Source organism: Chelonia mydas, chromosome 2, assembly GCF_015237465.2.
Source record: "Chelonia mydas isolate rCheMyd1 chromosome 2, rCheMyd1.pri.v2, whole genome shotgun sequence".
Lineage (NCBI taxonomy): Eukaryota > Metazoa > Chordata > Testudines > Cheloniidae > Chelonia > Chelonia mydas.
In genome coordinates this window covers 119,272,554-119,298,568 of record NC_057850.1, presented here as the reverse complement: position 1 = coordinate 119,298,568, position 26,015 = coordinate 119,272,554, and the positions used below count along the sequence as shown (strand labels likewise).

Sequence of the window (26,015 nt, the reverse complement as noted above, 5' to 3'; positions counted from 1 at the left end):
ACCATGCCCACTATCCTAACCAGGCCTCTGAATGCTGCTATCAATAACTGTGGAAAACGTCAGGCTGGACTTAAGCACGCTGGGGAGTTGAGCAACGCACTGGGGGAGGCAACTGTGCCTGGGGCCGGGTGGCTGCCAGCTCCGGGGGGGAACCCGCGCGGGCTGGGGGCGTGCAGAGCGCTGGGGGAGCAGAGGCCAACACGAGACTACAGGCAAAGCCACCACGGTTTGTGCGGCCGCAGGTGAGGCATTTCTGACAGGGCCCCCGCCCTGGGGCAGTCACAGGATCACGTGCGGGCAGGCGAGCGCGCCGTGGGGACAGGAGGGCGGGAACCTCGCTCCTGTTGGAGAGAGCAGAGGGGCAGGGGATGCTGGGACTTGTAGTTCGTATGTGGGGGGCGTGTGTCCTATGGGGGCCGGCCGCGGACTCCATTTCCCAGGATGCCTCGCTCGCCCCCTGCCGTCACCTTGAATTATCATCGGCGCCCCGCCCCACCGCGCTAGGGATGGCGTCAAGCTGGGACGAGTATTCATGAGCCCACCCCCTTCGCTCCTCCCTGGATGCTATTGTAAATAGAAGGTTGGGGTTGCTTAATATTCATGAGGCTCCGAGGAGGGAGGCGGGAAGGCGGCTCCTCTCTCTGTCCCTAATGGCGCTCGCGACAGCTGTGGAGCGCGGCTGAGCCGAACGCGCGGAGGCACCGACCGACGGAATGTTCCCAATTGCTACATAATCCGCCTCTGGAACGCGGCGCCTCTCTGCGTTCTGTTTCCCCGCCCCCCTCCTCCTCCGGGCTGTGAGCGGCGCTGCCCCGGGGAGGAGGCGGCGGCATCCTCAGCCCCCGGGCAATGGAGCCCGCGCAGCAGCGAGCGAGAGAAGCCCCGGCGGCAGCGCGGAGCAGCAGCAGCGTGGAGCAGCCGGGCAGCTCCCCGGGCGAGAGGAGCCGGGCAGCGCCGGGCACAGAGAGCAGCGTGGAGCCGCCCGGCGGCGCCGAGGCCGGGCAACTAGAAGGCAGAGCAGCCGGGGGGCCGCGGAGGAGACGAGGGGCCGCTGGAGGCTTCTCTCCCCACGCTGCACTGGTAGCCAACGGGACTCAGGCTGCTCCTAGCCGGGGCAGCAGCGCCAACTCCCTGCTGCTGAGGAGAGGGAGGCTGAAGAGGAATCTATCTGCCGCCGCCGCCGCCGCCTCCTCCTCCTCTTCCCCGGCTGCCCCTGCCTCGCTGGGCACCCGCAGCCTGGACAGGAAAGCACTGCTGCTGAAGCCGCCCCGGCAGCTGCAGCCGCTGCAGCCCGCGGAGCGGGACTGGGTGCGGCGGGACCTGCGGCGGGGCTGCGTCCATGTCTACGAGCGCCACATGTCCTACCTTCGCCCGGTGCTCTGTACGCTGGAGACCACGGCGGCCGAGGTGGCGGCCCGGCTGCTGCAGCTTGGCCACCGGGGGGGCGCCGGTGTGGTCCGGGTGCTGGGTAAGGCGAGCGCGCAGCCCCAGCAGGAGGTGGCAGCATTCCCGGGGGAGACGCTCCCCGGCGCCGCGGCTGGAGCAGACCTGAGCAGCCTGACACCGCCCGATCCCCCTCCTGCCAGGCAGCAGCGGCCGGAGCACAATGAGAGGCCGAGAAGCCGCCGGGGGACCCGGCACGAGCTGGCCCGGCAATCGCCGGGGGACAACGCGGAGGCGGCCCGACCTGGCCGCCTGGCACTGAGCGGCAGCGCCGGGGAGAGTAGCTGGGCAGATCCCCGGCCGAGTCCCTTGTCCTCCGACTTCAGTCCCAGGGCGCCGCCGCCCGCCGAGCTCTACCTGGCTGGGCCGCCGCTATCCTGCCCCTCCCTCCTGGGCGAGCTGGGGCTGGCCGGCTCCGACACCGAGAGCTTCAGCCCCAGCGCTGAGAGCGTCTCCGACCGCCTGGACCCCTACAGCAGCGGCGGCTCGTCGTCCTCCGAGGAGCTGGAGGTGGATTCTGCTGCGCCAGTGGGGGCAGGGGCAGGTGTGGGGCCGGGCAGGAGCCATCACCGGCCGGGCGAGTTGCCCTCGGTGCACCCCCCTCCGTGGACAGGGTGTGCGGGAGAAGAGACCCCCGGGGTAGGGATGGCTGCGGCAGCCCCTGCCGGCTCCAAGGTGTCTCACTTGGGAGGAGAGGCGGGCGCCTCGTCTCCCCTGCCCTCGGCCTTGTACGTGCAGTTCCACGGGGAGACCAGCCGCCGGCTGGAGGCACACGAGAAACCCCTGCAGATCCAGAACGACTACCTCTCCCAGCTGGGCTTCCGGGACCTGTGGAGGGTGCAGGAGGAGGGCATGGACTCCGAGACCGGCTGCCTCATCCGCTTCTATGCAGGTGAGTAAAGGGGTGTGCGTGTAACAGGGCTGGCTGGGCGCGGGGACGGCTCTGCCTAGCAGAAAGACAGACACTAACCTTTGAGTAACTAGACATCCCCAGCTGAGTACCAGGGGAATTACTTTAAAAACTGCATGCATCAACCTGTGGACAGTTTGTTACAGTTGCACCAGAGACATGGTGGGTAGCCTGTATTTATTACAGTGTATTTGTAATTGTATAGGGTCCCCAAAGTGCCAGGTGCTTTACAAAAACATAGTGTGTCTCTGTTTTGAAAAGCTTACAATCATTTTCTTCCCTCCCATTTATTTGCTGTACCAAATTCCACAGCCCGGGAACCCCACCCCACCGAAAAACCTGATTAATGTTCTGTTATCACTTATGTGGCTAGACTGTCATGAAAACCTATCAGTCAACTTTAGCAAAAGTCCCTGTTATCCAAAACGCACATCATCTGAGCGTGCTCAGTGTATCTGATGCTCTTTGGGTCATGAAGGTTGTACTGTAATGTTGCAGAGTTTTCTTCCTCCTCCTAAGTTCTGTCTTCCACAACTCTTTGTTAGGCTGAAAAGGCAAAACAAGTATTAAATACTAATTTTTATCATACAAATAGCTTAGCAGTATATTCTACATGGCTTTCGACTGTTTCTTGTTAAAACATGAAGCTGAGGGCAGGGCTGCATAGAGATATGTCCTAAAGATGGATCTTCAAAATTCAACCACTTTAGGCATCAGTAGTTTCTGTGAGTTGATAAAAGTGCATATTGCTGAAAGCTAAATGCTGTATTTACATTTAAAAAAACTTGTTAAAAGCAACTGCTAATGTTTGAGCAGTTTATACAGAACAGTCCTGTTTGTATTAAAAGAATAAGACAATAACCCTGGAAGTGTATATGCACAAAGTAACCTTTAAGAATATATGTATCAAAACCTTGGTCACATAAATTTTTAATGAAACTTTGCTGTGTGGCTTACCAAGCAGAACTTGGGAAGTCACTTGTTTTAATTTTTGCACTGTAAATATGCACTATTTTGTATTTGTGATATCTGCTTAAAAGCATGCGGTGCCAATTGAGTTACTGACTTAATGTAAAATGTCAACCATATAGTTGCATAAATAGTTTGCATTTAATTTCCTTGCCATTACTTTAAAAATGAGGGGAGAGAAAAGAACTGTTGAACATTCAAATACCTGCCATGTATTTGAATATGTGGTCACCTCCAATAAGTGAGTTTATTTCAATGTGTATGTCTTGTATCTTACAAGTTGGTACTATTAGCCATTTAATAGAAAATGACAGACACAGCATGTAGTGACAGACACAGCATGTAGGCATTGCCGCTGTTGGACCTGACTGGACCATGAAACTTGCTTTCTATTGTGTACTACTTAAAGCTGCAGTACTAGGCAGCCGTTCTTGTGTATTCCAATAAATGCAAAATGAACACTTAGGAAAAAAGTCTAACAGTAATACACTAGATCAACTCCCCCTCCCTTTTCAGTCTGATGCTTAAGAACATAAGAATGGCCCTACTGGGTCAGACCAAAGGTTCATCTAGCCCAGTATCCTGTCTTCTGACAGTGGCCACTGTCGGGTGCCCCAGAGGGAATGAAGAGAACGGGTAATCCTCAAGTGATCCATCCCCTGTCACTCATTTCCAGCTTCTGGCAAACAGAGGCTAGGGACACTATTCCTGTCTATTGTGGCTAACAGGTTCATCAATGGCTATCTTCCATGAATTTATCTGGTTCTTTTTTAAACCCTGTTATGGTCTTGGCCTTCACAACATCCTCTGGCAAGGAGTTCCACAGGTTGACTGAATTGTGTGAAGAAATATTTCCTTTTGTGTGTGTTAAACCTGCTGCCTATTAATTTAATTTGGTGACCCCTAGTTTTTGTGTTATGAGGAGGAGTAAATAACACTTCCTTATTTACTTTCTCCATACTAGTCATTTTATAGACCTCTATCTTCTTTCCCTTTAGTCATCTTTTTCCAAGCTGAAAAGTCCCAGCCTTATTAATCTCTCCTCATCAGAAAGCTCTTCCACACCTGTAATAGTTTTTGTTGCCCTTTTCTGAACCTTTTCCAATTCCAATATATCTTTTTTTGAGATGCGACGACCACATCTGCACACAGTATTCAAGGTGTGGGCATACCATGGATTTATATACAGGCAACATATTTTTTGTCCTATTATCTATCCCTGTCTTAATTATTCCCAGCATTCTGTTTGCTTTTTTGACTGCCGCTGCACGTTGAGTGGATGTTTTCAGAGAACTATCCACAATGACTCCAAGATCTCTTTCTTGAGTGAAGGAGTACTTGTGTCACATTAGAGACTAACAAATTTATTAGTCTCTAAGGTGCCACAAGTACTCCTTTTCTTTTTGCGAATACAGACTAACATGGCTGCTACTCTGAAACCTGTCTTTCTTGAGTGGTAACAGCTAATTTTGACCCCATAATTTTATAAGTATAGTTGGGATTATGCTTTCCAATGTGCATTACTTTGCATTTATCAACATTGAATTTCATCTGCCATTTTGTTTCCCAGTCACCCCGTTTTGAGAGATCCTTTTGTAGCTCTTTGCGGTCTGCCTGGGTCTTACAAAATTACTAAAGATAGTTATCATTTGCAAATTTTGCCACCTCACTGTTTACCCCTTTTTCCAGATTATTTATGAATATGTTGAATAGGACTGGTCCCAGAACAGACCCCTGGGGGACACCACTATTTACCTCTCTCCATTCTGATGCTTCCCTTAGGTTTCTAGCATGCACTGTAGCAGTATCTTCACTGCAACTAGAATATTGCTCAGTGCAGGAATTGGTTGGGGTGGGGTGGATACCTTGGGATCAGAAAGAAATTTAAAACTGTTTCAGGTGGTTGTACGCTTAATGTCTTCACTATGCAGTAAGTGTGGAATTAAGCAGGTGTTGCTGAAAGGAATGTTTTTTTTCTAAACTCATTATTTCCATTCCTACAGTTAAGTGGGAATACACAAATCTGGTCCCAAATGGGGTAGCAACTCTGTTTGCACTTCTGTATGCTTCAAAAAACTGCACATTATTTAAATAAAATAAAAGTTAAAAAAACATGAGCCTTTTACAGTCTTGCTCACACTCACTTACATATTTTAATGTTAATGCATGACTATTTTAATTTAAAAATCCATACAATGCCAAAGTTCTGAACCTGTAAATAATTATTTAGGCATGGAATAATCTTTGATTTTATCCACTTGATGGAAAACTTAACAGCTTGTAAAAATGGAATTTCCTGGCTTTAAAACACAACTTAGCAGGATAAGTTCATATGATGGAGTATGTAGTGGATTAAAGCAAATTTAAATTTGAGTTACATAGTCTCAAATATTGCTTAGCATACCATTCTCAAGCACTTTTAAACAAGAACCTTTCACTCAGTTTTAGATTCATATTTCTCAGGATGACCTGTTTTAATAACCAAATTATGAAACCCCTATAATAAGGTGTCTGTAATAGAATGGCCACATTAATTGGTAATCTATGCCATCCAAAACTAGTGATTAAAAATAATGGACAACATTTAATCATACCAACTTCATGTAGCAGTTTTGGCTACTTAATTAAATTCTATCTCTCTTTAATACACCTGTCTGCCTGAGAAATAGGGTAACAGTAAGCAATAGTGGTGAACAGACAATAAATGCACAGAGAAACGAGATGGGTGAGGTAATATCTTTTGTTGGACCAACTTCTGTTGGTGAGAGACACAAGCTTTCAGGCTTACACACAGCTCTTCTGAGCCACTAAGAGATTACTTCACCAACCTTGCATCTCTAATATCCTGGGACCAACACTGCTACAACAATACATAAAATAAATGCACAGGACAGAATTAACAAAAATTGGCATAGGGAGGTGTTGAATTATTCCCTATGCTAGTCTGGTCTCCTATATTCTAGTGGAGGGTTTCACCTAAGGGGGTGGAAGGAGCAGATGCCCCTGACATCGGACATTTCTGGCTGTGATAAGCAGTGTGGTTACAGATGGTGACTCATAAAGACCCTGATGGTGGAGGGTTCTGAGGGCTGCTCGAAAACAGTGTACCCCTTGTTCTCCCTGACCATCGTTCTCTTGGATGGTGCGCCAGTGGATGGAGGTGTTGGTTGCTATGTATCTCCACAATTTCCTGAAGATACAGTAGGAATTGGTGTACTCTTTCCCTGGTCACTTTTTTTCTTTGCTTCCCTGATATACTAAAATTGTGCTACCAGAAGCATGCCTATGCAAGTTGAACATGAGTAATAAAGGGCATGGTTACTAATCTGAAACTTACAAGTGTAATGTCCAGTAAGGTATTGATATTAGCGTCCAGATCTTAGAGTGATCCCACTAACTTTAGAACATGACAGAACCTGTTATCTTTAAAAAAAAACAAACAAACCCCCCCACCCTTGCAAAATGAAACTGGAAAAAATTGAAGAAAAATTTAATAAGTTTTCTCCCTTTAATAAAAATGTTTAACACTTTAAGTGGAGGAAGATGTTGCAACACTCATATGTAGCACTCTACCAGCATCTTATATTTTAAGTACGTTTCTCTGTGTGGAATGGCAGCTTTTAAAAAAAAACCCAAGCAAACAAAATGCAGAAACTTGTCGCTTGACATTTTTATGGTAAAGTTCTATATTCTACATGTAATTAGGAGGAAGCATGTTTACTTAGCTCACTTCAAGATGTGGCTTGCACATTTCCAATATTTCTCCATCTCCCTGCTCCTCCCTTATTTTTAAGATCATGGAGGTGTTTAACTCTCGTCTTAAGCTCTGTAACATTTAAAGTTACAGTATAACTCTGTTGTTGAAGTGAAACCCATCTTTTGGGCCTTAAGGGCCTGATTCTATTCTCATTGACTTCACTGTGAGCAGAATCAGGCCTTAAGTGACTAGTCATGCACAGTAACGTCGTGCTCGGTGGGAATCTATTTTTAACAGACTTTCCTCAAAGTCCAAAATATTAAATCTTAATTTTAAAGGATGTGGTTACATAGCTTTCTGATGAGGTATTATTTTACTGGATTATGGAACTCAGTAATAATCCATAGTGCAATTATACTCATGATATTGTAGCTGTGAGACCGATTAGATCAGAGTTCCTAAATTATCCTTAAACCGTGCGAGTGGCTTTGATCCAACATGCTTTTTGAACACCAAGTATACTGTCCCTTACTGCTCTGTTTACCAAAACAAAATCTTGTGAAACGTTCTCCAGGTGGACTTGACTTCTTAAATTTTCAATGCAGGCAAAAATGTGCTGCTAGTACGAATAATTTTAAAATGAACAGATCATTGTAGGACTAATCACTTTGAGTTTTTAGGTCAAAAGAAAGCTTAAAAGGGTTTCCTTAACTTATTCATGCTGAATTCTGAATCTGCGCACTGTAAACAATGTGTTCTCTGAAATGATTTCTGAAAACTTGTATTTTGCGACTGGCAGTTGGGGCTTCTTTTTGGCACTTGCTGAAATGTGGCATTACTTTTGACCCTGAAACTCGGTGTGAGTCATGAGGCTTCCATGCTGCTGGTGTCATCAAATACCGCTTTTCAGTAAGATTGCCTATAGGCAGAATATTGAGAAATGCCAGTTATAACAAAGAACTTTCATTTCAAACATGGTTGTCAGATCTTATTTGAGAAATGCTTCTTGCCCATATGACCTTTCAGAAAGCAGTGTTGAGAAAAATATGTTCAGCTTTATATCAAACTTTTTTTGATGTAAAATATGTCAGTCTTCCATTCTTGTCTCAATCTGGGGACGATTAAGACATTAGTCAACTGGAATGATCTAATTGGATTAAAAATAGTCAGTTATTGAAGCTGGAAATTTTAATGTTACTATGTGGGCAGGAACAGGTTTTAGACACTTAATGTTATGTGACAAATGGGCTTTCTAGAGTGTGGCACATATGGAATTGGCTAGACTTTTATGTATATTTTAGGTGTAGTGTGGAAGTCATGATTCTGAAGTTGTACCACTTTGTGGTAAAGAGAGAATGAATAACTTAATACAACTGTAGCAAAATATTGGCACCTTTTCTCTTCAAGAACTACTTGAGCCCAACAATCTAGCCCAACAATCTAGCCAACTTTCTATCCACCTTGTAGTGCATCCATCCAGCCCATATTTCTTTAACTTGCTGGCAAGAATACTGTGGGAGACCGTGTCAAAAGCTCTGCTAAAGTCAAGGAACAACATGTCCACTGCTTTCCCCTCATCCACAGAACCAGTTATCTCGTCATAGAAGGCAATTAGATTAGTCAGGCATGACTTTCCCTTGGTGAATCCGTGCTGACTGTTCCTGATCACTTTTCTCTCCTCTAAGTGCTTCAGAATTGATTCCTTGAGGACCTGCTCCATGATTTTTCCAGGGACTGAGGTGAGGCCGACTGGCCTGTTGTTCCCAGGATCCTCCTCCTTCCCTTTTTTAAAGATGGGCACTACATTAGCCTTTTTCCAGTCGTCCGGGACTTCCCCTGATCGCCATGAGTTTTCAAAGATAATGGCCAATGGCTCTGCAATCACATCCGCCAACTCCTTTAGCACTCTCGGATGCAGAGCATCCGGCCCCATGGACTTGTGCTCGTCCAGCTTTTCTAAATAGTCCCGGACCACTTCTTTCTCCACAGAGGGCTGGTCGCCTCTTCCCCATGCTGTGCTGCCCAGTGCAGTAGTCTGGGAGCTGACCTTGTTCGTGAAGACAGAGGCAAAAAAAGCACTGAGTATATTAGCTTTTTCCACATCCTCTGTCACTAGGTTGCTTCCCTCATTCAGTAAGGGGCCCACGCTTTCCTTGACTTCCTTCTTGTTGCTAACATACCTGAAGAAACTCTTCTTGTTACTCTTAACATCTCTTGCTAGCTGCAACTCCAAGTGTGATTTGGCCTTCCTGATTTCACTCTTGCATGCCCGAGCAATATTTTTATACTCCTCCCTGGTCATTTGTCCTATCTTCAACTTCTTGTAAGCTTCTTTTTTGTGTTTAAGATCAGCAAGGATTTCACTGTTAAGCCAAGCTGGTCGCTTGCCATATTTACTATTCTTTCTACACATCGGGATGGTTTGTCCCTGTAACCTCAATAAGGATTCTTTAAAATACAGCCAGGTCTTCTGGACTCCTTTCCCCCTCATGTTGTTCTCCCAGGGGATCCTGCCCATCAGTTCACTGCGGGAGTCAGTCTGCTTTTCTGAAGTCCAGGGTCCGTATTCTGCTGCTCTCCTTTCTTCCCTGTGTCAGGATCCTGAACTCAACCGTCTCATGGTCACTGCCTCCCAGGTTCCCATCCACTTTAGCTTCCCCTACTAATTTTTCCCGGTTTGTGAGCAGCAGGTCAAGAAGAGCTCTGCCCCTAGTTGGTTCCTCCAGCACTTGCACCAGGAAATTGTCCCGTACACTTTCCAAAAACTTCCTGGATTGTCTGTGCACCGCTGTATTGCTCTCCCAGCAGATATCAGGGTGATTGAAGTCTCCCATGAGAACCAGGGCGTGTGATCTAGTAACTTCTGTGAGTTGCCGGAAGAAAGCCTCGTCCACCTCATCCCCCTGGTCCGGTGGTCTGTAGCAGACTCCCACCATGACATCACCCTTGTTGCTCTATGTGGGACCTTATCAAGGGTTTTTTGCAAGTCCAAATACACTGTTGACTGATTACCCTTGTCCACATGGTTGTTGATTCCTTCAAAGAATTCTGATAGATGGGCAAGGCATGATGTCCATTTACAAAAGCTGCATTGACTCTTCCCAGTATTGTCTTGATCTGGGTCTGATTTTGTTGTTTATGTAGTTTCAGCTATTTTGCCTGGTATTGATATTGGGCTTACTGGCCTATAATTTCCAGGATCGCCTTTGGAGCTTTTTTTTTTTTAAAATTGGTGCTACACTAGTCACCCTCTAATCACCTTGTACAATTTAAGCGATAAGTTACATACCGCAGTTAGTAGCTCGCAATTTCATATTTGAATTCCTTCAGAATTCTTGGGTCAATACCATCTGGTCCTGGTGACTTGTTATTGTTTAATTTGAGTTTCTTCCAAAACCCCCTCTATTGACACCTCAATCTGGGACAGTTACTCAGATCTGTCACCTAACAAGAATGACTGTGGTGTGGGGATTTCCTCTATGTCCTCTGCAGTGAAGACTGATTCAAAGAATTCGTTTAGCTTCTCTGCAACAGCCGTATCTTCCTTGGGCGCTTCTTTAGCACCTTGATCATCGATTAGCCCCACTGATTGATTGGCTTCCTGCTTCTGATGTATGTACTTTTTTTCCTCCCCCACCCGTAGTTTTTATGTCCTTAGGTAATTGCTCTCCAGATTTGTTCTTGGTCGGCCTTCTTAAATTGTGGCAAGTCAAATAAAAATATATGCCCCTTTCTGTCTCCATCACTAGGATTTGACTTTCCATTTTTAAAGGGTGCCTTTTTGTGTCTGACTGCCTCTTCTACTCTTTTTACCTGTGGTGGCATTTTTTTGGTTCTCTTGCTTCGTTTATGTATTTGGGATATACATTTAGTTTGAGCCTCCATTCTGGTGTTTTAAAATAGTCTCTGTGCAGTTTGCAGGCATTTTACCCTGGTGAGTAAGGGACATATTTCTGTATCATGCAGTAAGGGAAGAAAACATTGGTAAATCTTCACAACTCAGTGATACCAGACCCCATTAATCTTGTTTGAATCTGAAACATTTAACCTCGGTATGCTAAGGTGACTAAATGTCCACCTCTGAAGTTGCATTTGTTTCCTTGTCAGCAAGTTAAAAGGATTGAATCACTGTTAGTTTGCAGCAGTTCAGCTGGTGGTGTGAAGCTGGGGGCTGCGGAACATGCAGGCCTTTCAAACACTGGAGGAGGAGCCACACTGATAACATTGGAATGCTGTTGTAGCTTGAGTTGATCTGCAACAGCTGCAAGTTCCATAGTGTTTACAGCTCACAAATTCTGATGCATACTTGTCTAGTTTACATTATTTATAAGTGCATATGAAGAAGTTCAAATATAAATATCCCAATATTAAGTAAATTTTAAATACTGCTATATTCTGTAAATATTTAGTACTTAAATTAGAATGTTTAAGTGCTGAATTTCACTGCTGATGCAGTATAGAACATGGTATTTTTTTCTCCATGTTTCTTCAAGCATTCTTACATTTTAAATATCTGATATTCTGACTCACCCTTCTCCAAATCCCCAAAAGCTCTCACTTTTGGAGTTCTGTGCATAAAATCCCTCTTGATGATGGTAATGATATACCTAAAAACCCTCTGTTCCATTAAAATATTAGAAGGCCCATGCAATCTGTCATAGGAGAACACAGCCTCATAAAGGCAATAGCAATGGGGCAAAAGGAAATGAAAGTCCTTTACACAAAACAATATTAGCAACTGGCTTTTATTGACTGAAGTATTTACTGCTTTATTGGTCTAATGAGACAATGTAAAGGAAGTTTCTTTTTTTAAAGACATAATTATATAATACAGCTCTAGTGAATGCTTCTGTGGAGTTGTCTTAAAATTACTTATTTCTGGAAAATGTAGACAAAGTGCACTTTTTCACTGTTTTCCACTTTATCTTAACAAATTCTTATAAGTGTTGGAAATCCAAAAGAAAACTTTCCGTTTGTATTAAATTGTTTAATTTTGAAGTATGGTTTCACCTCTGATTACCTTCAAATCAAGTTCTCATTTTTACACTTCCCTTTGATTTTAAAGGACAGACAATTTGAAGAAATTGACAAGATATTATATTTTTTTTATTTCTTAAGTGAGAATTTTAAAAATCCAGGTACTAGTGCCTGTGCTTGACTGTTTCTGTCCTTTTTCTTGTTTTGGACAGTGAAAATCAATGGAGAGAAGTTTTTGCTTTATAGTCCATTATACTGTTGTAGATTGAGGTTTTTATTGGTTGTCTGGCTCATTTATTCTTTGGTGTTTTTAATTTAAAAAAACCACAATTTCTGGGCCAAAAATGCACATTGTGCACCTGTATCTAAACAACTCTTGCAGAACTTCTCTGGTGTTGAATTGGGAGCTGGATGCTCTGTGCCATTGGAGTCCATGGCAAAAACCTCTTTGGTTCAAATTGGAACAGATTTTGGCACTTCGGTCCTGTTTCAGTTCCTGTGGGAATTGAATCAGCCCTTTGAGCAGACTAGACTGGTGGAACCCTCCTCCATGCGCACATCTTTTAAAGGGTGATTTTTGGATAGCTTATTTGGCAGCCATTTTAAAAAAACAACAACAACCAGGAAGCTGAAACTGTGCTCCTAATTGTATGAGAGAAACGTGACCCACTTCCACGACCCAACTGACTATTAATATATTTCATTTAAAAAAACCCTCCATAATGAATGTATTTGAACTCTTTACAAAGTTTTTGGCCTTAAGAAACTTTGGGGGCAATCAGTTTATTCTAATGGTTGCTGCGGTATTAACATCTCATGGGAGGTGGTCTGTCATTTGCTTGTTCAGTTTGAAATATTTTATAGTGCTTTATGCTCTTGGGCTTCAAATACATTGTGTGACATGGGACTCGCCCTCCAAAAATAAATCCATGTAAAAACCTAATGAGTTCCCGAATCCCTCCCCCCCCCCGGCCACCCCCCACCAGTGTGGTTAGAACCAAACCAACATGGACAACTGTAGTTAACCATTCAAGTTGAAGGTGTTATGCTATCTAAACCACAGTTTCAGTTTTTATTGTGTGGCATAATGTTAGTTAAATATATTTTACCACAAAGCATGTTATACATGCATACGAGGAACAGCATCAATTGCTGCTGGAATGTGACATCTGTTTTAACTGCACAAAGCAACATTTGTGGGCTGGAAATGAATAACAATATTGTGTCCGTCTGATATTCCAGGTGGAATTTAGGTAGGCAGACTACTACCCAAACTCATTTTCTGCAGTACCCATGCTAACACACCTATTTTGAAAAATAACAATAGCTGTGATCCCCTGTTGAGTCTTAGCTGTAAGATAGGACCTGTAATGGCACCCTGTGCCCCTTCCTCAAAAAAGCCATGCATGGTCATTGACTCAAAGCACTGAATTGTCAGTGCCACTTTTGCCACAACCTGGATTTTATTTGAAAATATCCCATTCAAGTGATAACTAGACCTGGCCCTGTTCATCTTAGATGTTGTCTTCCCAACTGAAAGTGGCATGGCTGCCGATGATATAAATGCTGGAAGAATGTGAATGAAGCAAACTGTCTTACTCTCCCTCAGTTTTTCAAAATATTGCTATTTAATATATTATTCAATTTGCATTTAAAAATAAACAAATCTGTCTCTAAAATCAACATCTGTTTTAGTCTTTAAATAAAAATTACCTGGGGTGGGGAATTGTTGAATTTGACAACGCAGAACGCCTATCCTGTAGGTTTTCTATTGCCAGGAAACTAGAATTTCTCCTAACTGGCTTTTGTGGCCATGGCTTGATTGCTGAAAATATTCATTCCCAAATGAGACCAAGCATTTCTTAGTGTGACAATTGACAATTTTTTACGCAGTCCGTAAAACTTTCAAACAAATATTCAAAAGTAGAATTCTTTTTAATTGCATTTAGGCTTGGTTTTTAGGGTAAAAACTAGAGTGAAAATAGTATGGTGTATATGTATACACTTGTCTTTCTAGACGGACAAAATGTGTGAATTTATGCATGAAGTTGACCTCTGGCTTAAGTGTGTGTAACTCCATCGAGGAGTTGTCAAAGGTAAATTTGGTCCTGTAACTTGTATTCCCTTGGTGAGACACTGAATGACTAATAGCCTAAAGTCAGTGGGAGTATTTTGATTGACTTCCATGGCCTTTGGATCAGATCTATGGTCAGGGTTGACAATTTTCTGGGGAACTAGTTTAGGACATGGTGCTGGGAAATACCAGCTTAAACCCAGTTTACACTCGGAAACTGGGAAAAAATAATTGCATTGGTGTCCAGCAAATTCAGCCAGCACATAACAAATCTTTTCAAACTTCAGGTACATCCATTCAAAACTGAGAAACAGGCTCCATCTATCCCAGTGGTCCCCAAACATTTTAACTTTTTACCTCCGCCCCTGAGCTGGGGCTGGCAGTGGGGCTGCACCTCTGGGAGGAGGGACAGGGATAAGGGGGCCAAGGCTGCGGGGTGAGGCCGGGAGTGGAGCTAGGTGGTGCTCCCTCCTCCCCCCCAATCCCCCCACTCCCATGGGGGCATGCCCCACGGTTTGGGGAGCTCTGGTCTGTCCACTACCTCAAAGTTGGTCTTCTGGTACAGAATGTTGCATGACCCAGTGGACCTGGGCTGGTAGTCTGTAACTCTGCATACTTCTGATTGCGGAGTGCTTTAAGCCTACAACTCCTGAATTACTGTCGTTTTCATATAATCAGATGTTTTGTTTTTTGTTTCAGTAATACTGGGAACTGAAATGAGTCATGACATGTATAACTTCCCTGAGGAAAATATCAAACCAAAAATGTATCCAGACATCCCAAGGCTCAGTATTACAGATTAGTATTATGCCCACTCCAGTTCTACTTTTTACTAGCGTAACCCTAAATCTATGAATCTACTGCCTTATGTAACTGCATTTTGGATATGTAACTAAAACTAAGTGTAATAGGGCGTGCATTAATAACAGTTTTTAAAATAGAAGATGCTTTAAACTGCTAACTTCATTTTTCCTGGGGCAGTAAAAACCATGATTTTACTTGGTAAAAAATACCTCTGGTAAATACCATGCCATCCCTGTCCATAGTTCTCAAAACAAAACAAAAACCAAATGCACACACAAACAATCCCTACCCCCACAGCCACCTTCCCACTACAGTTTTCCAAAATTCTCATTTACTTAGCTGCCCTTCCTAGAGTTGTAGGGTCAAAATGTCTTTTTAAATGTGTTTATTTTGGGAATGTCTTTTACACACCAGACACCAATAACAGATTTCTTTCCTATAACACAAGTTTTGTTTTAAAAACAAGGTTCCTTGAGCATAAAAAAAACCTTTTTCCATTGAGTAAGAGTGGAATGGAATAGAGTTGTTGCAGGATAATAATTTGTATTTCATCAAAGATCTGAGAGATCTGTTCTGTTACAGCGCAAAGTTTGAGTCAGATAATGCTTTGCCTATAAACTGAGGCATCCTGCTTTCCCCAGTCCATTCATGCACAACTCATGTTATTGAGGAGTTAGATATTTTCTCCTCCCTCTGCATGTGCACCACGTATCTGGTGGACCAGTAGGGTAGGTTCGGTCCTCAAACAAGGATTTTAAGAGGTAAAGATGACTACTTCTCGTAGGTCACCTGTAGCTGTATTAGGCTCTCTGTGCATGATGGTAGGGAATGGGGGGGGTCATGCCTTCTCTCCCCGTCCCTTCTGTTTCCAGGATTACATTGAATTGAATTAATTTAGCTCCTTTAACCCACTCCTCTCTTCTGTAAGCATTCAAATGGTTGTCAACTTTGTTTTAAAATAATTGGATGGATCCCACGAGGTGCTTAGTAGATATCTCCAGTTCTTTTCAGGATCTGGCCCTAAAGTGGTAGATGCTAATTTGCATAAAATCTCAAATGTAATTGATGCTTTTATATTATGTAATCTTAATGCAGACTGGTTTTATCTGTTTATATCACACATAACTCTCATTCCCTTTGGGTCAGACCTATAACTAAAATAAATGGGGGCCCATTCTCTTTCTAATGGGTGTTCTAGTCAAAGGAGAATTGTTGAAAATGCATTAGAAAATAGGCAGCAAACTAGAACAAAATTAGTAATTCTAATCTCTACAACTTCAGTTAATCAAAATACCAATCCTGTTTCCTTATTTTAGTGAGGAAAAACTACACGTTTGTGTTGTACTTAAGTTGTTTAAACAGCTTCTTGATACTCAGTTCAGCACATCTTTTTTGCTTTAAGATAAATGAAGTAGAAAAATTGAAACCCCTTACGAATTATGACTTGGATTTTTATGTGGACCACAGATAGTCTTCAACTTGAAATTTAATGATAATTTCATATAGTTTTAATATTTGAAGGTTAATTAGGTCAGTGAGGCAGTCTCCTAACTAGAAATTTATATAGTGATATTGCTTCTTTGACAAGTAAACACTTCTTTTGGTCTCTCTCCTACCCTGATCCCTACAGAAACTCTCATAGAGCAAATTATAATCAGATAGAAAAGAGGAAGCAGTATGTTTACAGTATTAGGGTTGTGATTCAAAACCCTGTAAATGTGAATTAAAAGTGGATTTTTAATGTTTGCACAGGTTCCCTGTTATCAGCGTGATTGGTCGTTGTAGAGCTGACTACTTATTATTGTAGGATGCATAGTGACTCTGTTGGCTCAAATAAAGAGTGATGTAGCCTCGTCTGTGATACTTTCTGCTGCACATTACCCAGTGCATTAAGAGGCACTGCAGCATGCAGTACAATCAAAATCCCTATTCATCAGTCATAGCCTTTTGTGATAAGTAAGGATTTGAATCTTGGGATATTTGTGAAACTGGATTATATCGAGTGCGGCTTCCGTGTTTTTGTTTTCTGTACTGGCTGGGGTTGATATGATACTGAAGCTGACTTTCTGGATCAGGCCCCTTCTCTTTACCTGCTTCCAAAGCCTGAGATGGCTCACATTTGTAATATATCAAGGAGGTGTAGCCCCAGTATGTAATGCTCTATCTTAATCTGAGCAGTTTCAGATTAAAGGTGAAGGTTGCTGCAATCTGGGTTCTTGGCAAGATGCCAGTGTTACTTTTAACTGGTGGAACAACTTGGCTTATAAATATATATACATATTGGTGGAACAAATTGGTTTATAAATATATATATTTCAATTATTTTGAGACAAGTGTTCTATCATCTACCATAGTGATAATGATGGATCAGTTGCAGGCTTCCTCATCACACAACTTTGCTAAACTTGCTAGTAAGATGTTTGTCCTCCATGAAGCCTTTGGGAGTTAAATATCAGAGCTTGGAGCATGTACCTTGGGTTTTTCCTCTCTTTTAAGCATGCTTACTGATATGTGAAGGCCTTTTGTTCTGCAAGGTGATATGCATAACAGTAGCCCTAAGTTGTAATCTGACAGGGAGGATTTGTTCTAAAAGAATTATCAGATGTTGGAAGTCTTCAGTTGGAGGTCAGAATCCTGAACTGTAGTTGGCAGCGAAGAAGACAACTGTGAAGTTTGTCTACATAGACACTCATAGAATCATAGAATATCAGGGTTGGAAGGGACCTCAGGAGGTCATCTAGTCCAACCCCCTGCTCAAAGCAGGACCAATCCCCAATTTTTGCCCCAGATCCCGAAATGGCCCCCTCAAGGATTGAACTCACAACCCTGGGTTTAGCAGGCCAAAGCTCAAACCATTGAGCTATGCCTTGTGGCATATCTGTGTCTATAAACTGCGGAGCCTCAAACCATGATTTAAAGCACATGGATGAAAAACAAAGATTAGAGTACTGACAAAGCATCACACTTGGTGTCTGAGAGAAGTTTATGAAAGCAGTTGCAAAATCAATCTTTCTGTGGTACACATTTGTGTTACTTTACTAGTAGTTGCTCATTGAAATCTAAAGCCCTAAAACTCTCCAAAAATACTTGATCTTAGAAACATCTTGTAAAGTAAGTAAGAAAGAAATAGATGTGAGGCTGGTGTTGCCACAGCAGGGGAGTTAATGATGTCTGGATTGGCAGCAAAAATATTTCCATGTTTTTAATGTGTTTTAAGATTGACCTTAAATTTGAATGTCCTTGGTTCTTAATCCTGTGTTAAACTGCAGTGAAGGTTGAGACTGTAGTATTATATCAAAGGTTTTGGTTTTTTCTTACTAACGTGTTTGAATACCTTCTGTTAATGTGGAGGATTTTCTTTGCTATGAATAGATATCTAATGTCGCAGGTTTAGACTATTAGCTGGTGGTTAGACAGCTGTCCTCTGCTGTTTGCTGTATGTAGTGAGGTGTAGAGGACAAGACGGTAAAGCAGAGGTGGGCAAACTACGGCCCACAGGCCCGTCCTGCCTAGCTCCTGAGCTCCTGGCCTGGGAGGCTCACTCCCAGCCCCTCCCCCACTGTCCCCATGGGCAGCGCTCATGCTGGGCGGTGGGGTGCGCGTCTGGCTCCAGCCGGGCAGCGCAGCAGCCAGACATGCTGCTATGAATGGCATGGTAAGGGGGCCGGGGGGTTGGATATGGGGCAGTCAAGGGATAGGGAGCAGGGGGCGGTTGGATGGGGCAGGGGGGGGTTAGAATGGGCCTGGAGTCCCAAGGGGCAGTTGGGGTGGGGTTCTGGGGAGGGAGTGATCAGGGGGCAAGGAGCGGGGCGGGGGGCTTGGATGGGTGGGGGATTCTGAGGGGGGCGGATAGGGAGCAGGGGCCAGTCTGTTTGGGGGCACAGCCTTCCCAGCCCTCCATACAGTTTTGCACCCTGATGTGGCCCTTAGATCCTGGTAAGTGTAGGCAAGCCCACAGGGTCTGTGTAGAAACTGCATTACTTACATCCGCTGTTAGCTGTCTTGTCAATTACACAGCAGGAGCTGTGGGCAGCTAGAGCCCAGTTGCCCCCTGCTCACTTGGAGAGCTGGACAGCTTGATCCTGTTCCTGGTGGGAAGCCTGGACAACTATGGCTCCCCTCAGGGAAAGTTGTCTATCTTGTCAATTTCATGGCTCCATGCTGGAGCTGTGAAATTAACCAGGCTGCCTGGATCCTGGTAGGGGAGGAGGGGGGCTGAGAAGCCGGGGCGGCTGGACCCCACTCCCCAGGGGCGACGAGCCCTGGGTGGCTTCCTCTCAGCAGGGAACAGGGATGCAAGAAGCCCAGGGTGGCTTCCCCACCACTTCGAACACGGAGGCTAAAAGCCCTGTGACTGGGCTCTCAGCTCCCCACACCGCTTCTCTTAGGTTGGTGGAAGCGCTTCTGGTGAGGATGTGCACAGCTGACCCAAGGAGGGTGGTGTGGTAATTACTGAGGTGGCTGTAAGTTGACCTAATATAGGTTGACTTACATTTCTAGTGTAGACATACATCCTTTCTAACCTGGAGCTGCGTCTCTGATTCATGAGGGGTGGTACTGCTGAGTTAAGTCATGTCAACATGACTTCAGTCTAGTCAGTCACTGCAACTGAAAACTTGTTTTTTTGTTTTACGTTTTTTTTCTCCCACTGATAACTGTGAATATTCAGAATTGTGTGCTGTTCATGGAAAAAAGTGTAGTTCCCTTTGAGAGAATCATGAATACATTAGTACCAAAAATCAGTTAAAAGTTTCTATAGCTTTGAGAGAGATCTTTTCCTTCAGGTACATGCAATGTAAGTTCTGTGGAGGTCTGACACACACCTCCTTTAGATAATCTGAAGTGCTGGTCTTGCAGATTTTGGAAATGTTCCTTCAGGGTTTTCAAACCCAGTACATGGACTTCAAAGTCTGCAACAGAGCACACTCCCCTGTTAAGTAAGGCTCACAGTTGAACAGGGCTCTAGCTAAGGCATCCTATTGTCCCCAGTTCAGCAGCAGGGCTTTGGCAACTCCAGCTAGCAGTTTACATCTAAATCGCTTTGAACCTTCCTGACATGGTTGTGACATGGCCTTCATTTAGATAAACAAAGTGGGTGTGAGTGAATAATATACAAAATATCTCAACCCCCTCTCAACAGGAATTGACTGGCAAACTGCTTTGGTGCAAGAAATGCAGCTGTTACAGACGCAGTTTGAAATTGATAGCTAACTTCCACATCTCTTGTCGCTGGAGGTCATGATTTTTTTACAATCCTCCTCCTTAAAACTGATGTCTACTTGTTCTTTGTAGTTGAAAATTAAAAGCTGTGATTTAAACGTAGGATTGAAATTAATGAATCCAGCAGTTTCAGATGAGCTGAACCTTGGGGGGCAGGGATAGCTCAGTGGTTTGAGCATTGGCCTCCTCAACCCAGGGTTGTGAGTTCAATCCTTGAGGGGGCCATTTCGGGATCTGGGGCAAAAATTGGGGATTGGTCCTGCTTTGAGCAGGGGGTTGGACTAGATGACTTCCTGAGGTCCCTTCCAGCCCTGATATTCTATGATTCTGCTATAAGCAAAGCACTAAGTGAGGTTTTGTCTGCTGAAAGTTTTTGCTGGTATAGGCTACTGAATTTTGAATGGGCAGCTTTGCATTGAATAGGAGGGACAAAATAATTTGATTTTAATTTGATTTTAATGTGACAGATTATGTATAAATAACTGGATGTTCGGGAAAACCTTGAAATATCTTGGCTTGTCACTTTCTCCTCAGGTTTTTGCTTTCCAGGGGTACTGGAGATATTGGAGGCGCTCGGTGACAACTTGTGCTCAAGTTGGTGGACCAGTGTGTTGGTAGAGGTCGTAATTGCCTCCTTAAAGGAAAGCATATTGCTGTGCTCCTTTAAGTAAACCAGTGTATGGCTGCAGCACAGGAAACCATTGCTTGATGCTTGTGATCTGGCCATTTACTGTTGTCTCTGTTTTTTGGTTAAGATGATGGAAAAGGTTGTGGTGAGGCAATTTTCACAGTATCCTGGTTGTTTCAGATTTCATTGATCTTTGTCAATATGGCTACAAATCAGGTATGAAACAGATGTCACTTTATTTGCATTGGTGGATTACCTCTTCCTGGTGATAGACAAAGATCAATACCCTTGCTGATATTGGATCTAAAGATACCATTTATCATGAGGTGACTTAGACGTGTGAGCCAGATTTAGTAGGGGTTAGAAAAGCCCATAGTGCTTGAAAAAGGGTAGAGCATTGTGAGATCACTGAATTGTTGCTAAGGAAGTGGGAGTTTTCATTTTTTAACTCGCATGGCTTTCTGGTTAGGGGCTAGTAGGAAGGAGCAGTTGAAATTGTAATAGATTCTTATTATGCACACTTTAATCTATATTCAGGGTGCCTACAATTTGGGTGCCCACAATATCCCCTTTTTATTGTGCATATATCCAAAGACAAATTAATAGTGGATTTCAGGGGAGGGGATTGAAGATACAATAGCAAAGTCAAAATGTATCTTGTCTGGGAATGTGGCGGGAGTTTCCCTGTGTACATAGAGGAGTGGAGTTAAAAAATGAGACACTAAAGAAGCATGTACAACTTGAAAGATCACTTGTAAAGGCTCTATTCTTGCAGGTAAAGAGTGACTAAGATTGCAGTTAGCTCTTCCCTAATGCATTTACAGGAGTGTGATAATGACATCACCTCAAGAAAAAGAGAGAATGTCAGGAGAAGTCACTGGGTCTGCTTGTTCAGCACAGCCACTTGGAAAAGGCTTTCTTTCGTATGCTGCCTAATTATATTATAAAATAAAAGGCTGAATCCATTAAATAGCCAAGCCTTTGTGAAGCTCCTGAATTCCTTTAATTTAGCGGCTACACAGAAGCTGAATTCAGAGCATTCATAGGCCTGTACTATCTCCCTGACTAGTTGCCAGGTCTATTCATGTTGTTCTGAGTGCAGGAAGTTCTCACATTCATTCAGGAATGGGGGGAAACGGAGGGCTTTTTTTTTTTTTTTTTAAAGCAAGGGAAATGGTTATAAGGAAAATTCTTTAGTGATTCCATGGGACCAATTTACCAACTGTTAATCTGTGAGTAAATAATGGAACAGTTTATACATTTGGCAGCTTTTGAGAATGACCTAGGAATCACAAAAGTTCAGTCCACAGTCCCAAGGTAGCTAAACACTTTGTTTGATTCTCTAGGATTTGTCTTGACTAGGGTAGGAAGGTTTTGTTCTTTTCTTTTTTAAAAAAGAATGTGTTAGCTAATATATTCTAAAATCTCGTGTAGACAAGGAAAGATGTACATCGACATCCTAGCTGGCTAAAGTTCAGCTCAGTCCGCTAATACATGCCAAAGTACAACTTGCTCTGTCTACACAGGACTTTTAGAAGGAGCTATAGAGCATCTAAACATTTTCTTATACTAGCCAGGACAAATCCCCTGGTAATACTTTTTTTATTTCCCCAAGAAGGGGTTAGCAGAGAATTAGGTCAGTGTCTCCAGGGAGGGATGTATGCTGCAGTAGCCAGTTTTGGCTTTTTGAGGGCAGCTAGTGAATATCTGGGGGGAAGAGGAGCAGAAAAGAGAAACAGAGAAGGAAATGAATAAAAGGAAAAGAATTGACATTTGTTTCATATCTAAACCTAAAACCTTGTTTCACTTCTCTGGAATCATCCCTCACTTCTAATCTGTGGTGTATGTAATTGCTACAACTAGAAACCATGATGGTAGGCACAGTTTACACCTAGAATATATAAGGGAAGGGAAGGTGGCTGTAGAATGTTTTTGGTAATGGGACTATGGTAAATATGCAGCTCATGGAGCATTTAACTAGTTAAATGTAGCAGATGGTTCCTGAAAGCGGCAGTAGCATGTAACAATACCCCCTTTACCTTCCTGAGCAGTGGAAACAGGATGGTGTCTTCAGTCCTGCAAATTTGGTGTTCTGTGGATAAACCTTTCATGGTGATAGATTCTCTCCACCATCGGTCTCCATTGCATAATTGGGTTGTGGGGGAAGGAGCTGCTATGGGCTTATGAAGAAGGAGCCACATTTTGTTGTAGGTTTCTGCTCTTTTCAATGGTACTGGTAGTGGACAATATTGAATGTGTACATTGTTATAAGCATGAAGTGTGAGTATGCATTTCAAGTGATGAAAATTGTAGAGTGGATGGGACAAGCTGTGTTTTAACATGTTCTGACCAGTCAAAGTGAACTGTGGGTGGAAGCCTAAGACTTCACCTTCCCATCTTGTGTTAAAATATAGCTTGCCCTGTCTCATGGGAGTGTTAAAATGTGGTAGCCAACACATTTTCTGTGTTTTAAAAAAACATCTTAGTTGAGACCCCTTACACTGGTGTGATTACTGCCTTTAGGGTATCTCATCTTGATTTTGGCATAAACAGGCAGTCTTAAAGGAAGCTTAATAGCGATATAAACCTACAAGCTTATCCTCTCTGTCCCCTTCCGCCGCAACCCCTCTGAGTATTCTGTTACCTTCTACATAGTCTTTCTAAGGCTATGTCTACGCTGTGCCCCTTATAACGGCATGGCCGTGCCGCTGCAGCTGCGCTGTTGTAAGGTCAGCAGTGTAGCTCCTGTTTGTCACAGGGAGAGCGTCTCCTGCCGACTAAGTGCTGTCCACACGCGCTTTTTGTCAAAACTTTTGTTGTTCAGGGGCGTGTTTTGTCTCTCAGGGTTGTGGGGGGGAAAAAGTTTTAACAACAAAAGTGTGGTATAGACAAAGCCGAAGGAAAGAGGTTCCACTCAGTTTGATACAGTTCTGTTTGTCCACTTTAACTGCTTCCTCTCTTTAGCTCATTTCTGATACTGAGATTTTAATGTCACTCCTCCACTGTCCATCAAATACAGTAGTGGCAATCCTGCTACTACAGTAGTTGGTGGGTAGTAGAGGAGTTAAGTTAAAATTCCAGTATTAGGAATGAGTTAGCTTTAAAGCTCCACTGAGTTTGGAAAACACTTTGTATCTTCTAGAGAGGATTTTGTACAGGTTGTCATGGATGGAATACTCTTTAATGTGCCAGAGGAGTTCCCAGAATTGTGGTCTGCTAAGAACATTACTTATGTACTGATTATGGGACACATTAACACGCATATAACTATGTAAAAGTAATGCCAAATGTCTGGCTTGCACCCACAAAAAATAAGGAAATGAAGCGTGTAAAATTACTGTCATTGGATCTCCTCTTCACACTTGTAAAACCTGTTTTTGATTTAGAGCTGTGAGCTCTACTTTCTGTTTTATATTAAAGAAGATCATAGTTCTGAACTTCTGTGGTGTTAGGGCAGCTTTTTCTTTAAAATAAAAGACCAATTTACTGTTTTGTAGTCTAATAGTACTAGCTTATTTGCTTTATACATAGGAAAGCAAAAGTTGTATTTTGTTTTTTTTAAAAGCAGTTTAAAAAAGAAAAAAGCTAATAGACCTACTTTGAGAAATCATTTGCATATTAAGGCTAAAAAAGTAGCTAGAGAGACACTCTCTTATAGAATCATAGAATACAGGGTTGGAAGGGACCTCAGGAGGTCATCTAGTCCAACCCCCTGCTCAAAGCAGGACTAATCCCCAATTTTTGCCCCATATCCCTAAATGGCTCCCTCAAGGATTGAACTCACAACCCTGGGTTTAGCAGGCCAAAGCTCAAACCACTGAGCTATGCCTCGCCTGCCCTCCATGTACCTCTTATCCTTTACCAAGTTGAAGATTTCTTTTTGGCAGGTTTTCAGTAAAAACAAAAGCCAACAGCATCAGCTGTTCCACACAACCCTACTGGAGTATTTAGGGAGGAGGGGGAGTTTGTAGATTCAGGGAGAGATGACAAGCTGAATAAAATTCTGTTGCCAGGCAGCCCAAGAAATGAGACTTCATATCACTTGAAAAATAATAGGATGGGGGCTGGTGTTAGAGTGGGGTGAAGGAAATATAGGAAAGGGAGAACTTGAACAGTATTCTTAACGCACTTGCTCCTGCCTCTAAAATACAGAACAGAGGAAAATGAGTTGTAGATTAATATTGATGGAAAAATATCCAGTCATGCAGGAGGCCTGACCAATGAGTGATGAGAATGTAGCAGTGGATCACACTCGAAAATATAGTTCTATTCCTTTAGTTTTTAAAATGATCTTAATGCCGTAACTCAAATAGCCGTCGGGAGGATAGAATGTGCCCACTTTTGGGTGGTGGTGGAGTGTCAAATCACTTGAAATCTTCTCTCCATCAGACATCTTGGATATAAAGGTGCTTTAGGGACTCTTCCCTCACGATTGCAATGTTAAGCTTTTTTAAAAAAGCTTATTTTACTATACTGTGCTGCAATACAAATGAGTCTAGCCTTTATCACAGGGCCCTGCAATGTACCTATTTCTAGGTGTGATACTTGTAAAGGTGTTGGAATATTGTCTCAGGATGATCCTTTTGTTTCCTTTGTCTTTGTAATACAGGATGAAAGTTTTAATATACCTTCCTAATTAGATATCTGCTGAATGCCTGAAGGAGTTGCTCTGCGGATCAGATTATATATTTCCTAGGTTATAAATGAAAGCCACCCCTCCCGCTATTAGTGCAGAGCTTGCTACAATGTAATGTACATAACTCCCATTAGATTAAACTTGATCGTATGCATTTTAATTTGTAAACTGCTTATAACTAATAGCGCGCTTTACCATAGTTGCTCTAAAACATATTGTAATAACATATGGATGCAAGATTGTTTTGTAAACACTTCTGGTAATGTAGACACTTCAGAAGATCATTCCCATAATAAGAAAAGGCTAATGACTCTGCTCCTGCAACTTTCCATTACCTTGCTGATATTGTTAAGAGAGCCTGGTTAGACCTGAACAGTGAGTCAGAAGATGGAGTTTCTATTTCTAACTGCCACTGACTGACTTTGTGGCTGTAGGCAAATTTCTTTGCCTCAGTTTCCCCATCTGTTAAGATTATTTCAACTTTGAACTTTTTTCTTGAAAGGTGCTTTGATATCCTCAGTTTAAACTTGAAGATCTTGAAAGTACAGTCTTGTCATTATAGTAAATACATGCAATATTTTTGTTGTATAAAGGGCTTGTCACAACAGTTTTTGCATTGATTTAACTAGTTCAGTACAAATTTTTTTAGTAAAGTTG

At 43.1% G+C, this 26,015-nt stretch overlaps 1 protein-coding gene across 1 annotated transcript in view; it reads left to right on the top strand.

Annotated features, from left to right (window-relative positions):
• Window positions 1-499: 499 nt before the first annotated feature.
• The window catches only part of PHLPP1 (PH domain and leucine rich repeat protein phosphatase 1), a 219,163-nt gene continuing 193,647 nt past the window's right edge, over window positions 500-26,015 (top strand). Inside the window, exon 1 of the mRNA XM_007058813.4 lies at window positions 500-2,335. Within this exon, the coding sequence (XP_007058875.3) occupies window positions 850-2,335 (1,486 nt within the window). The 5' untranslated portion in view covers window positions 500-849. The remainder of the gene's footprint in view (window positions 2,336-26,015) is intronic.